The sequence below is a fragment of the Vulpes vulpes genome, chromosome 11, assembly GCF_048418805.1.
Source record: "Vulpes vulpes isolate BD-2025 chromosome 11, VulVul3, whole genome shotgun sequence".
Lineage (NCBI taxonomy): Eukaryota > Metazoa > Chordata > Mammalia > Carnivora > Canidae > Vulpes > Vulpes vulpes.
The window spans coordinates 5,784,441-5,800,361 of NC_132790.1; the positions used below are offsets into that span (position 1 = coordinate 5,784,441).

Consider the following 15,921-nt stretch of genomic DNA (forward strand, 5'->3'; position numbering starts at 1 on the left):
GTTACATAAAATATTTTCCTCACTGATGGGAGGGACAACTTCATGACACCTCTACTTCTCATGTCAAATGAAAAAGACGAAATAGTGGGACATTTCCAAGATTAAGGAAAATTCCACTTTATACGGAAGATTTTTAACAAATGGAACTGGATGCTGGAACCAGAATTATACACGGAGAATTTAGACGCCAACACTGATTTATTAGTCCTCAACAGTTGTTGAGTCTTGTTCAACTTTTTAGCCATGATTCGATATCTTCCAACCAACAAATATTTACGTGTATTCTCTTCTGAATTAAGTACTTACTGAGCTGTTTTTTTTTTTTTACCATAGGCCTAGGAGACAGTGTGAATTGAATATATACCAAGTTTCAAAACTGATATTATCTGTCAGAGAAATAAACAGATGATTAATAAAGACCTTTTTGGACCAAGGACCAAGGACTACAGACCGCCGATGTAGAATCCAGCAGTGTACCAATGCTAGTAGACACAAAGGTCCAAAGCCACCTTTGGTATATAAAGTATTCCATCTGTATAGAACACAAAACATGGATAAAGTCTTTTTTATGTGACTACTTACTCACCCCAAATCCCCATGAAAATTGCAAAGAACACTGTGGACTCGTTATCAAATAAGTAGGAGATCTGTAAAAACAGCAACAACACAAAAAATACTTAGTATCAAATCTGACACAAAGAGAAATCTCGAGCCTTTTTAATTGTACCACAACACCAGACATACCTTTGAAGCCAAACAAGTAGTATTTAGTCTCCAGTAATCACACACTAGATCACAGAGTGGGCACATGATAATCTGACCTCCAATCATAGGGTCACAGATCTCAGTGCTGAAGAGGGAACAGCAAAGTTATTTTATTTTTTTAAAGATTTATTTATTTGTTTGTTTGTTTGTTTGTTTGTTTTTAATTTATGATAGACACAGAGAGAGAGCCTCCATGCCAGAAGCCTGATGCAGGACTCGATCCCGGAACTCCAGGATCGCGCCCTGGGCCAAAGGCAGGCACCAAACCGCTGAGCCACCCAGGGATCCCCAGCAAAGTTATTTAAAAAGTGATACGTTTTTGGGTGACAGGACAACTGTTTACATGGCTTCTCACATATGGCAGAGGGGCAATAAAGCAGCAAATTCTGTAGAGGGTCAAGTCATGCTTTGAGAAACAGAATCTTTAGGGTTGATCATTAAAAACAGATTTTCCATAAAGCTCCAGGTGAGGGGCAGCTGTTAACATTTGGGGTTTTTCAAAAACATCAATTATCTGCTGCCAGCAGGAAACATTTTGAAACAAATGCCAGGGAAGTAATAACAACCATTTCATTTAGTATAACAGCAAGATGTTTTCTCTGGGCAATTCCGTTGTACTCACCTGCTTGAGTTACCATCCATTGATAGTAAGCCGTAAATGAAACAAGCTAAGCCCACGACAGCTGCAAAGGACAGCATTTCGGTGTAAAATCCAAGAAAGACAAAATACATGGCGATTTTTTCTCCAAAATAATTCCTATGAAAGGTGAAAATAAAATCCAAGGTTAGAAGAATGATACCATCCAGAGAGCCTTGGTTCTACATTCAGGAAAGACCTGCATTCCTGGCTCCACTGCTTTCTCACCCTGCAATGTTGGTAAAAAGTCACTAAACTCTCCTCACTTTGGTTTCCACCTCATAAAATACAGGGTGATGCTTATCCACAGAATTGGTGTAAGGACTAAAAGAGATAATACATATAACCTGGAAGCCAACTGAATATAAGTTGTTTTAATTTTGAAACAATTAGGCAACTTGAAAAGCTTCTAAGATAATAAGGAGAGTTTAAGGGTATTGAAATAAACCGCGGAACATTCTGCTATGTAACTTCTAGCAGTTAACAAAAATCGAAATCACATTCACGATGTGCATGGAGTTTTGCTTTATTTCTCTTTCTAAGATAGAAGAAGGTACTCTGACCACATTAGGCAAGAGTGGTTCAGTGTATAGACTCCCATCTTCCTGCGATTTCGGATCTCTGATGGACATTTATAGAATTGTGAGAGGCGTAGCACACCAAGGACTTAAAACTGATCGCTTAATAAAAGTTCCATGAAATATGCAGTTCAGATCTTGCTTTATAAAGAGGTAAAAAGTTACAACATTACTTGTCATAAATGTTTAAGTCTTACCACCAAGGTTTTTGTGTGTTTTTGTTCCTGTTTTTCTAAACCAAGTTCCCCCTTAAGAAGTCTCTTTAAGGAACTAGAGAACATAGTTTTCTCTGTCTCAGAAAACCACACTTTTTTTTTTTTTAAACCAGATTAATCCTCCTTATTCACATGGAGTTCAGCTTATCAAATCGGTGAAAACCTTCCACAGTTTCCAAGGCAGTTAGATGTGATCCCATCTGGGTTCTAATAGCATGCAATCTAACAATATAGTACATCACTTAATATTAAATTGTAAATTCCATACATGCTCAAAAAAGAGGGCAACTCTCAACATAAACAGTAAAAACTTAATTTTCAAATATTTATATATTTTCTTGTATTCAATACAAATTTTTGAACCTCAACTCATATCCTTCAGTTTTCAAAATTCCTAATCCTTTCTAATTAAATAGGCATCTCGCTGCTTATACCGTTTTTCATTCCTTTCACTGATGATAAACATTTTCACACTGTTGTTTTCTCTTGTTCGGCTCCTCAAATCACTATAAACTTGAAATTAAATTATGATTCTATCATATTCTCTTGTTAATTTGCCATTCACAAATTCCTTAGGTTCACTTACACTTAGGGTAAGTGAATTTGTCTTTTTCTTTTGCTGCTGAAAAATAGAGCAATTACTTCTATACTGCATAACATCAAAATCCTTTTTTTTTTAGAAGTTGCATTTATTTATTTCTGAGAGAGAGAGAGAGAGAGAGGGAGAGAGCACAAGTGGCAATAGGGACAGAGGGAGACGGCAAAGCAGACAAGGGGCTTGATTCGAGGACCCTGAGAGCATGACCTGAGCCAAAGGCAAATGCTTCACTGACTGAGCCACCCGGTGCCCCATAACATCAAAATCTTTTAGTAAAGGATAAAATATTTGATTTGTGGAATTTATCATTCATCATATCTATTTCCACTTGATGTTTTAAAAATTACAATACCAATCCTTTTTTTTAAAGATTTTATTTATTTATTCATGAGAGATACAGAAAGAGAGAGAGAGATGCAGAGACACAGGCAAAGGGAGAAGCAGGCTCCATGCAGAGAGCCCGATGCGGGACTCGATCCTGGGACTCTAGGATCATGCCTTGGGCCAAAGGCAGGTGCTAAACCACTGAGCCACCCAGGGATCTCAACCAATCCTTTTTTAAGTTAAGATGTCAATATTACTGCTCTAGAGTTAACCTAAAAATTCTTTAGTAATTCATAAACAAACTGGATATTTCAACTTTAAGAACTACCCTTTGCTTTCTTTCAAATGTCAAGAATCTTACATGTGACCTTCGACACCTATTTCTGAAAATTTAAATACAGCCTCCTTACTTCCCTGACTTCTGTCTTGCATCCCTCCCTCAAGTATCTTCCATTCCCAGTGAAGTGATGGTTCTAAAGCAAAACCTCAACCATGCCCTTTTCCTCCTTCAAAGGTTTTGTCCTTTCTTTTAGCAGTGTTCTGCATGATGTTGCTGAGAAACATTAAAGTCTTGCTGCTTCTACTCCCCTACATGAAGAACTAAATATACAGTTCTCTTCCTCAGCCCAGTGCTCTGTACCTTCTTCTCTCTGCCTGAGAGATTCTTACCTAACTTGTTTACTTAGCAACTTACTACTTATCTTCAAGACACAACTCAAGAGAAAGTAGGTGCTTTTTCATCCCTGCTCTGTTGTTTCATGAGTATCACTCTGTTATAATTACTATACATTTGTGTGTCTTCCTGAGACATTCATATTAGAAAACCATGTCTGGGTTATCTTTGTAGCCCTACTCTCTTGCCTTGTACCTAGTAATGTTTAATAAATGTCCATTAAAGGAATGTGTGCATTGTAATCATGCATCTATGGACAATTCCTTTCTTTTTTTTTAAGGATGTTTTTATTTGTATCATCTTGCTATCAAGTGCTAACAGGTCTCTAAAGCTTTTCCTAAAACCCATAAAATCAACAAGGAGAGAAAATAAAACCACACCGAATATAGGCCTTCAGCATCATGACAAAGAATATCATGATCTTCAAATTATCTATAAATAAAGAAATAAACCCAGTTCCAGCAGAGCACCTGCCACCTGCTGTCACAAACCTGATGTACAAGAGAGCATTGAAGGAAATTATTAAGAAATTCCAGTACATAAAAAAAAAAATTAAGGAGGGTAAAGACATTAGACAAATACAGACAAAATAATCACCTGTGGGGGCTGGGGAAGATGTAACTAAATGTTATAATACTGAACACATGTTGGGACATGGTAATTCAGAGCACTGGCCAAAAGGAAGGAATCTGAAAATAAGCAAGAGTAGCAGCTTCAGAGAAGCAGTATTTTTTGGAGATGAATCAGATATACAGGGTGGTACTCCCTAAAGGTGTGGCAGTAAAGAGAAAGAAGAAAATAAAAGGGACAGTTAGGCTCCTGTAGAAATGAGAGAAATATCACGCAATAACCACAAACCATCATCTATAAAGAAACTGCATGGAATCATAAAGGACTAGCATAAGAGTGCACTTTAACGCTAGAAATTCTGTGAGTTAAATACAAACAGACAAAAGCAGACCATAGCCATACAAAACTATATTACAAAAACCGACAATTTTAAATAATTTCAGCTCATGAATATTCTCCCAAAGGAACATAAGAAATAGTGCAATCAAGTACTATAAACAATTAAATTTTCTTGAATAAATGAGAGTATAAGAAAATGCCAGAAATATAAAAATAAGAAGAGGGAATTGAATAAACAAAACAAGGCATGAAAGAACTCCATAAAGAGAGGAAAAACAAAAAAAAAATCACATAAGGTTATATCAGAATTGGTGCTGAAATTATGAGATACTCAAGAGAGAGAATAAAGGGGAAATTAAGTGAAAAACTAATAAAAGTAAGAAAAACAGGAAACCTATCAAAAGAATGAAAATAACAAAAAAGTAAAAAGAGTCTGAGAGAAATTGATATGAAGATAGGCAAAAAAAAAAAAAATAAGACGAAACATATATACAACTGGAGTCCAAAGAAAATAAAAACACTGGAATCAAAATACTGGAAAAGAGCTAATATTTCAAAACTATAATCCAAGAACACTTTCCAGAAAAAAAAAAAAAAAAAAACAAGAAAGAAGGTATACATTGAAAGGATCCAGTAGGAACCAGGAAAAACAGACTTAGAATAATCAACTCCCAAACATGATGTGTTAAATCCGTAAGATATTAAAACAAATGAGCAAGCAAACAAAATCTCAAAGCTCCCTAGCAAAATGATAAAGTAATGTTCAAGAACAAAATAACTTTCTGCTCATGAGGACACACTGGAGGCACTTCCACAAGGCAAGGACACCCACTATGTCCATTACTATTTAATACTGTTCTGGAATTACCAGCCAATGCAACTGAACAAAAGAAAATAATTGGGGTCATAAGAATTGGCAAATATAAACATAAACTATTGCTGTATAAAAAATGACATCACGGTGCACCTGGGTGTCACAGTTGGTTAAGTGTCCAACTCTTGGTTTCAGCTCAGGTTGTGAATCTCAGAGTCATGAGATGGAGCCTGGTGTCAGGCACTGCACTCAGCATGCAGTCTGCTTGAGATCCCCTCTCCCTCTGCCCCTCCTGCTCATGCTCTCCCCCTCCGTCTATAAAATAAATATTTTAAACATAATAAATGAGTAAATAAATAAATAACTAAGCCATGGTATCATATCTGGATAACCTTAAAGAATCCATGCTAAAACTAATCTAATGAAGAATTCAAGGTATCAAAATACAAAATTAAGATGCAAAAATCAATAGCATTCAATACAGAAATAATAAGTCAGAAGATAGAAGAGAATACATAATTTATAATAGCCACAAAACATATAAAGTACCTAGGATTAAACCTAAGAAAAATGCCTGACTTCCGTAAAGAAAAGTCTACAATACGCTTGAAAAATCCAAAAGTAGCCTGGAACAAAAACATATCCTTTCCTTGACGTGCCTTTTCCTTGATTAGAATGACTGAACTATCCTCAAACTAAATAAATAAAAATAAATAAATAAATAAATTTAATGTGATCCCCATGTAAATACCAACAATCTGTTTTTTTTAGTAAACAGCCAGACAAGTTGATGCTAAAGTTTTTATGGAAGAAGAAATGTGCAAAATGTACAAGGAAACACAGAACGTAAAAGCTATGATGAAGTATTAGCCCAGCTAGATTTTAAAATATACTACCCGTAGTACTGCAGAGCAAAACACTAAGCAAAGACGCTACAATTAAAACGGGATGGTACTGGTACACGGGTGGCTGGCTCGGTCAGAGGAGTAACGCAGAGCATCTGGAAAGGAACTGAACTGCACACAGAAATCTAGCATTAGATAAAAAGGGGGCACCTCACATCACTGGGCTGCAAATAAACGTCTTAATAAATAGCGTCGGGACAAGTAGATAAAAGTAGATCTACTTCTCACACAACATGTAAGAATAAATTCTAAGTGGATCGGGACTCTAAATATCAAAAGAGAAACTATGCAAGTAAAAGAAGACGTAGGTGAATTGCTCTGTAACTTGTGTGTATAAACTGGCATTTTGTCACTAAAAATCCAAAAGCAATAAAAATTCTGATCAATATTTCTATTGATTTGTGTAAAATAAGAAAATACTTGTAGGTAGCAAAAACCATACCACCAACCAAACAAATAAAAAAAAAGCCCATAAGCTCCATAAGCTAAGGCAAAATGCACATGACAAATGTGGAGAAAATATTAGGAATACATTTTATAGGTAGAAGGTTACAAAACCTCGGTGTATAAAAAAAAAAAAAAACTGAAAAAACACTGAGAAAGAAGGCAAAAGTCCTATAGAAAAATGGACAAAAATATGAGTAGAGATTCATTTTAAAAGCTACAAAAATGTCCCTTAGCATACAAAAAGATGTTTGATTGAATCCATAATGAGGGAAATATGAATCAAAACTACACTAAAATACCATTTTTCACCAGTCAGCTAGCAAGAATTAGAGAACTTGACAGCATACTCTGTACTTTCATACGCTGTTGGTGGGAATTCCGAATGGTCCCATCCCACTGAGGAAGAATCTGGCAATTTTTAACACAACTACATATGCCCTTACCCTGCAATCCCACGATCTCACACAGATGGGTCTACCCTGGGGGTACACTCCCAACGGCACAAAAATACACACGTACATTGTTACTCACTGAAGTACATGGTTACTTTTCTTTGTAATTATGAAGTACTGGAAACTGCCTAAATGTCCAAGAACACATAATGGTAGGTATACCATAAAGTGGAAAAATGAATGATGATGTCTCAGTGAATTCGTTTGCTTTGATCTTGAGGATATATGGTTAAGTGAAAATAGCAAAGTGCGGAAGAGTCTATACAGAATATCACTTTTGCTTCACAGGGAGAAATTTCAGGAGCATCCAGGGGGCTCAGTCAGTCAAGTGCCTGCCTTGGGCTCAGGTCATGAGTTTGGGGTCCTGGGACTGAGCCCCACATGGGGGCTCCCTGCTCGGTGGGGAGTCTGCTTCTCCCTCCCATTTCCTCCCTTTCTCTCTTGCTCTCTCTCTCAAATAAATAAATAAAAAATCTTCTAAAAATTTGTAAAAAAAAAAAAATCATTTCACTATTGAAATGGAAAAGTATAACTTGCTACAAATGGAGGTCATTAAAAGAAGAAGATGAAAAACTTTTAAAAGTTATTAAATTTATGCTAGACACCGGCAATTGATTAAATATCTGAGCTTCCCTTTGTTGTAAAAGGAAATTGGCAAGGGCTGACTAAGCATTATAGGTACACCCTGTGCTGACCCAAGATGCAATGTGTTTGTATATACCTAGGACCATAAATACAAACTTTTGGAGAATCCTAATAGCAGAAACACCATGTTGATAGTTTAAAAATGTAAATGAATTCATACTTTGAATACATTTTGAACAATGCACACTATGTAAACTTTCATTCTGATGACTATGCTTCTTTAAAAATATGCCACGAAAACATTCTCCAAGGGCCTAATGTCTGCAAATGTCCTTAGCAGCAGGTTTGTAACAGTGGAAAATCTGGGACGGCTGTTTTCTGACAGAAGAACAAATAAATGAATTATGCATCATTTATAACATGGCACTCTGTGTTCTATTTAAAAACATGAGATAAATCTGTGTGTATTCACAGGAGAACCAATAATATGTTACTTAGCAAAAAAAAAGAAAGAAAAAGAAAAGAAAATGGCAGCAAAAAGGCAAAGAAAGATGCCATTGTTTTTTCTAAGGAAAAAAAATGATTGTGTATGCATTTTATGATGTATGCACATAAAAATAAAACTGAATGGATACATCAAATCAAGGGCAGTTACTTCTACAAAGTTTGATACAGGAAGATTTTCACTTAAAGTTTTGCATATCTCTGGAAGCCTGGGTGGTTCAGAGGTTGAGCATCTGCTTTCGGCTCAGGGGGTGATCCCGGGGTCCTGGGATCGAGTCCCGCATCAGGCCTCCTGCAGGGAGCCTGCTTCTCCCTCTGCCTATTGTCGCTGCCTCTCTCTGTGTGTCTCTCATGAATAAATAAATAAAATCTTTTAAAAACTTTGCATATCCCTTTACTATTTGAATAGCTCATAAATGTGCTACTTCTGTCATTTAAAAAATTAAATGACTGTTATTTAAAATAAAACATCTACCCAACAAAGACTTCACACAATGATTTACAAAAAGTAGCAGCTTATATAGGCTACCTTTCATTTATCCTTAAAAATTTCCCCTTACATGCCTTAAATGAAACTGCTGACAACTGTAGGACTGATTTGAATGTATGCATCAAAATCAGTCTCCTTATGAGATGCTGAGCAGGCATAGCGCTACCAGCACAAATCACCCAGTAAAACACGAGATGTAGAGCAACCAGGGGTCTAATCTGATTATTCCTTTACTGGAATCATAGCTGGAGTGTCCTGACATCCTGCATGTATGGAGTATTGGAGTATTGCATGTATCAAAGCAGGAAGCTGCAACAGCAGTCCTCTTGCGTAGCCAATGAATTGAACTGGTCTAAAGAATTGAGGTCATGGAACATGTGCCTTCACGGATCTCTGAGATCTACACACACACACACACACACACACACACACACACCTCCATACACAAACTTTCTGCTATTTTCTATAAAACTAGTATGTATAAAGCACTAAGTGCTCATCCCTATGCTAAAAAACATACATATCTCAGTTCATTATTAAACAGCACCATAAGGAGTCCTGTTGTTATTCCTATTTTACAGATGAGCCTCTACGGTTAAATAATTTGACCAAGTTTATGCAGCCCTTCAAGAGGAAGAACTTGGATGTGAACCCAGCCTACCTAAATATCAATGCCCAACCTCTGAACTAGCAAGCTACCTCCACATGGTGGTTAGGAGCATTCCTCCAACAGCAAACATCCTGCTCACAAATGAAGGACTCAATGACAGTGTGGCCACAAAACTGAGAAGGTATAATATGTAGTGAGTGAAAACTGGTAAGAGAAATGGCATGTGATGCCATTATGAATAAAAATCACATTATCAAGTTTTAATCAGTTCGAGGCTATGCAAACAAAACAAAACAAAACAAAAACAAAACAAAAACAAACTTACCTAACCAAATCTAAAGGCTGCTCCTTGTAAAAATAGGAAAACCGAGCCCAATTCTGGCAAAGTACGTATCTTTCGTTGACAGGATTAGGAGGTTCTGAAGGCTTCCAATACTGACCCTATAAACATTCAAAAAGAAAGTTCTTGAATGATAAAGCAAAAGACGGGGGTGAAGTAAATAAGCACAGCTTTTATAAGGTTGGTGAATGAGGCAAATTGTTCTTTTGCTTTGGACTTGAATTTTCATAGTCCGCTGATGTGCAGTTACCTCCTAAAATCTATGAGAAACTGTAATAATAGTGATCATCATTAAGATCCCCCACTAAATTAGTTAAAAATACAAGTTAAAGTTTTCAGACTCTGGCTTTATTCCCGTTGCTCTTTCCTATAGAAAGCCCTTGCTTCTCTACTCCAATTCTACTAGAATATTCACAGCTCGGGGATTCAGGTTAACTGTATAACCTGCTGGGACTTTAGAAATACACCAGAACTTTTATTTTATAGTTAGAAAAATTATACCCAAGCAAAGTGCAGTGAATGATCCAAAGTCCTACTACTATGACAGGAATCTCCTCCAGATTTGTCTGGTCCTCACTGGTAATCACTGACAAAATTTCCCAGGAAATTTAAAACACGTATCACAAACTTTAGCACCAAAGAACCTCAGTACTGTTTTGTGCATAAGGTTTTCCCCATTGCTACATACTGAGCTGCTTTATTAATAATGTCTCTTTGGGATCTAGCAGAGTAATGTCTGCATAGGGGGCTTCAACACGTTCTTTTAATTGTCCACCTAGGTGAGTGGACTGCTGAAGACGGCGTGAACAAATATATCCAATTTAAAACTAAGCACATGTGAAAAATCTTGATATGATAAGGTGTAAGATTTTATGTCACCTAGATTCCAGCTTTTTTTCTTCTGTAGCTAATCCTGCTAAATCTTGAAAAATGAAATAAATACTATTTGGGTGTCTTGAAAATTGGTTCCTTAAAGCCCAGAAGGGAAAATCCAGTACCTAACCTTGCATTCAGGATAGAAAAAAAAAGAAAAGAAAAAAAAAAGGCAAAACTAACAGTAAGTTACAACTATCTTTAACAACAGCTAAATACCATTGATTTTCTAGTGATCATAAATGACTCTGCTAGAAGGCTGGGTGTACAGATTAAAGTTGCGGGTGCTGAGGATATTAGTTTGGCTTAGTGACATGATGATATTAATAAGAGAAGTAATTCCCTAGAAACAAACCAAATAACATCAAAAACTTCTAAAAGGCAATGAGCCCTTTTGTGAAGACTGATAAAATGCATTCTATGGCGTTTATTAACCCGCTATACATCTCACTCCAAATGACCATGGCATTATTTTGCTTTTATAATCCCCCCCAAAAATTTCTTTTGCCTCAGAAGAAAACAAAATGTATGTGGAGGATGGGGAGAAGGTGGGGAAGGATGGTTTCTCTAACACTTAAATTCTCTAACACATGAATTGACACTCCTGTTATTGACACTCCCGTTAAAAACTGCCAACCATTTTGGAAAATTTGGCTATACTCTTTCTTACAGCAAACATATCAAAGATAATCCACTAGACAGTGCTGAACAGACCTAGTTCTTCAAAGGCGTCCCTCCCTACAAAGAAATCATTTGTGAAAGGAAGAGTCAAATCGGTGTGGCAAGCTTCATTTTCTTGTTTCAACATATTACGATGGCCACCCCAACCTCCAGCGATCACCACCCTGATCGGTCCCCAGCCATCCAGAGGCAAGGCCCTCCACTAGCAAAAAGATTACAACTCACTGAAGGTTCAGATGATGGTGAGCATTTTTTATAGCAATAAAGAACTTTTTAACTAAGAAAGTTTTTTGTTTTTTTTTTTTTAGCAATGAAGAACTTTTTAACTAAGAAAGTTTTTTGTTTTTTTTGTTTTTTTTTTAGCAATAAAGAAGATTTTTTAGGCATACTCATCACACACTGAATACACTACAGGATTGTGTAAACAACTTATACTATGCAATGGGAAACCAAAAAAAATCACTTTTTAATGAGACATGGAGTGAGCAAATGCTGTTGGAAAAATGGTGCCAGTGGAATTCTGTGACATGGAGATGCCACAAAACTTCAATTTGTAAAAAAAATGCACAATAACTGCAATGTGCAATAAAGCAAGGCACAAGAAAAGGAGGTATGCCTGCAATTAAAACCAATTACATATCTAATGAAGGAATACATGAATGCATATATATATATTTTAAATATTTTATTTATTTATTCACGAGAGACAGAGAGAGAGAGAGAGAGAGAGAGAGAGGCAGAGACACAGGCAGAGGGAGAAGCAGGCTCCATGCTGGAGCCTGATGTGGGACTTGATCCCAGGACCCTGGGGTCACCCCCTGAGCAGAAGGCACATGCTCAACTGCTAAGCCACCCAGGTGTCCCATAAATGCATAGAATTTAAGTTCTTATGGATTCAAAACTTTATAAAAAATATCTGATGGGTCCACATAAAAATTTCCAAATATTCTATTCCTCAGTGTTGTTTTTAACAAAACTGCTCTTTTCTATATGGATTCTAAAGAAAATTCGCCTACAAATGTGATTTTTTAAAAATATTTTATTTATTTATCCGAGAGAGAGAGAGAGAGAGAGAGAGGCAGAGACACGGGCAGCAGGAGAAGCAGGCTCCACGCAGTGAGCTTGACGTGGGACTCGATCCAGGGTCCCCAGGATCATGCCCTGGGCCAAAGGCGGCGCTAAACCGCTGAGCCACCCAGGCTGCCCTACATATGTGATATTTTTAAAAATAAATATCCATTGAAACCACAGTGTAAAGAGGTATTAACTACGTGTTTCAGCATAGCTGGCAAAGTTCGCAGCTTGGAACTAAGGAGTCTTTGGGGGGAATTCTCCCAACATGAGAAAGAATTAAGCAACCTGTCATCAAAGAGAGCAAAGGGAAGCTTCTCTCTCCCAACACAGCAGCCTCTGAATGTCAGAGAGAAAATGGGCTCGGTATTTCGAAACCAAGCTTACACTTACATCATGGAGTGGATAGGCAGATGAGTAAGTATTAGAAGTTAGCAGTCTTTCAATCCCAAACTTCTTCTTCCCATCTTCTACGCCAAAAGGACACCGTGAGAGAATATAATATACCTATGAGGTAAGAATTGGACACGTTTCAGAATTTTATGCTATGCACATTTTTATCCCATCACAATTTAACAATATCCAACTTTGTGTGAATGTGGATACAGGCTCTGATTACAGAGGGAACCTTCCCTCTGTCGTTTGAAGGAAGACGTACAGGGTGAGCTTGTGTGGAGTGTGCAAGTAGTTCAGCTCCCGGGCATGAGAGTTCTCTAGTCCCTCAGAGAGAGGCAGGGGTGGATCATGATTTATTTTGCTTCTCCTATCCCACGCTCTTCTCAAAGTCTTGTGCCTAAATTCTTACAGTCAGGCCTTCACGTTGGAATCTAGAATCACTACCACCGGTTCAGCTGGGGAACGTGGGATAGAGTTGAAACTTGGCTATGCTGATTACTCCAGTGACTCTGAGGATTTATAAAGAGGGTCTTCTTGATATCTGAGTTTATTAACCCAAGATTGCCATACCTCTACAAGCACTTTGCAATCACCTATACCTTTGTACCAGTTTTCTCCTCCATACAGTTTGGGCTCTGATGTCCTCTGCTCTCGTATTTCTGCCAATTCAACCCTAACTGCTTTTTGTCTTCCAGCAACTTTTCAGAATTTCTGCTTTTCTGACTGTCAAATTTGGTCATTGCAGCACTGTTTTTTTTTTTTTTTTAAGATTTTATTTATTTATTCATGAGAGACACACAGAGAGAGGCAGATACCCAGGCAGAGGGAGAAGCAGGCTCCCTGCAGGGAGCCCGATGCGGGACTCGATGCCAGGACCCCGGGGTCACCACCTGAGCCAAAGGCAGACAGATGCTCAACCACTAGCACCCAGGTGCCCTTTAGCACTGTTTTAGAACCATTTCCCTTTCTCCCTCCTTACATTTCCTAAGTTAAGGAATTGTTGGTTGGAGTGCTGGTTGTTCTCAAAACATCATTAGCTAATCTGGATATTCATTTAAGTGCAGCTTAGGGGCAGCCCCGGTGGCCCAGTGGTTTAGCGCCGCCTTTGGCCCAGAGTGGGATCCTGAAGACCCGGGATCGAGTCCCATGTCAGGCTCCCGGCATGGAGCCTGCTTCTCCCTCTGCCTGTGTCTCTGCCTCTGTGTGTGTGTGTGTGTGTGTGTGTGTGTGTGTGTGTGTGTGTCTGTCATGAATAAATAAATAAAATCTTAAAAAAAGTGCAGCTTACTATTTTATGTTGGTAAATATATCATAATTTATGAAAGCAGTTTTAATTTGTACAACTAATGTGTTAAATATGAATTACTCTGCATACTTAGCATTTCTTTAGGGAAGATTGATCAAAATTAGAACTCTGTCCTGGGGTATTAACAAACTGGAGAATTTTACTCCACCAGAGATTGAGACTTATTATGAAACCATGAAAAATACAGCACGGTACTGTTGAATAAAAGCAAATCTGGACTTAGGAAAGACGTTATATGAAAAGATTATTACAGGAGGGGGAGGGACACTATTTTAATATGGAGACTTGTGAACACCTGCAAAGTCAGGCTGAAAGGGACTTTCTTTTCTATTTATTCATTCACTCATTCATTCATTTGGGTGAAGCAAACCAGGTTCAGGGAGTGTCTTTCTTTGCTTAAGGAAGGGCTGCTACACCTGCCAGTGTTGGCTTGGGTTAAGGGTACATCAAAGTTTAGGGTCCTGCGGGAAGAAAGTTTAATTAACGTTCAGTCAGTTCAGCTAACAAATACTTTGTTTTAATGGATCACTGGGGATAAATAGTTCAGCTAGCCATTTAGCAGACCAAGAATGAGAATATGGAGGGCCTATGTCTGACTCTTCTTACTACAAACTAATTATAAAAGGGAGAAACTTTGTTTTGTATATTTTTTATTGGAGTTCGATTTGCCAACACATAGCATAACACCCAGTGCTCATCCCATCAGGTGCTAAAAGGGAGAAATGATAAGGCTAATTATAAATTTAAAGGAATTGAAATTTCCCTGGTGCTGAGAGGAAAAGAGACTTCCTCTACCTCTCTGTTCTTGGGGCATTTCCTTTAGAGAACTTGTCATTTTAAACTCTTTCTCTATCCCTTTGAGATTTATGTAAATCTGTAACAAATGCTAAATAAGCCTCTTGACAGTGTTATAACCCAAGAGTGTTTTCCTAAAGTTTTGTAGGATCCACCCCTTTTAAATGCAAACATCAAGAAAGATAGCATCCCTAGCCCTCAGCCACGCCCCTGTATCTATGGGAGCCATAGATTGGCATAGATTGGCATTGAGATAGGAGAAGCATAATTTCTTCTTGGTATCAAGACAACTAACATAAATGGACACCTCAATCACCAGGCGAATTTAAGATGAACTATGTGGCTGTCAAGTCAAACTGGGAGATGGGGGCAGTGGTTATCTAGGAATATACAGGGAAGGGCGATCCTTTACAGGAAGCAGTTTCCCAGAACAGGCAGAGTAGGGGATTCCTTTAATGGTTCCTGTTTCCTAGGAGCACAGGATGCCAGTAAAGTTCAACTTTGTCCATATCGATATGAAAATAGACAAAAAGATCAAAGCTGTAGAGTTGGTCTCAGAAGTAGACTTATGAAGAATATTTAAATACTCAGGTTATGACAAAGGTGGAACTAAAAAAAAATGGTGTGAAAAGTTGAATGTTTTCAATAATTGCTACAAACTAAATGACCACACATATGGTGGGAAAATTACACCATGCACAAAAAATGAATTCCAGGTGGATGCTAGTTCTGAATGTAGAAAATAATACGACATCAAAAAATAATATAGGAAATTAACTTCATGGGCTGGTGGTAGTTAAAGATTAAGAGTGTGATTCATAAAGAAAAGGCTTGAGAAATTGAGGACTACATTAAAATTAAAAACACCTGCTGTGCAAAAGAAGCCATTAAAAGAAAGGAAAAGGATACTATATGTTGGCAAATTGAATTCAAAATTTTTTTAAAAAAGGAAG

At 37.5% G+C, this 15,921-nt stretch overlaps 1 protein-coding gene across 4 annotated transcripts in view; it reads right to left on the reverse strand.

Annotated features, from left to right (window-relative positions):
• The window catches only part of ANO5 (anoctamin 5), a 91,302-nt gene that overhangs the window by 36,354 nt on the left and 39,027 nt on the right, over positions 1 to 15,921 (reverse strand). For all 4 annotated transcript variants that reach the window (XM_072725389.1, XM_072725391.1, XM_072725388.1 and 1 more), the window contains 5 exons: positions 12,865 to 12,978; positions 9,832 to 9,947; positions 1,388 to 1,522; positions 745 to 850; positions 587 to 647 (listed from right to left, as the gene is read on the reverse strand). In XM_072725389.1, coding sequence (XP_072581490.1) covers positions 587 to 647; positions 745 to 850; positions 1,388 to 1,522; positions 9,832 to 9,947; positions 12,865 to 12,978 — 532 coding nt within the window. The remainder of the gene's footprint in view (positions 1 to 586; positions 648 to 744; positions 851 to 1,387; positions 1,523 to 9,831; positions 9,948 to 12,864; positions 12,979 to 15,921) is intronic.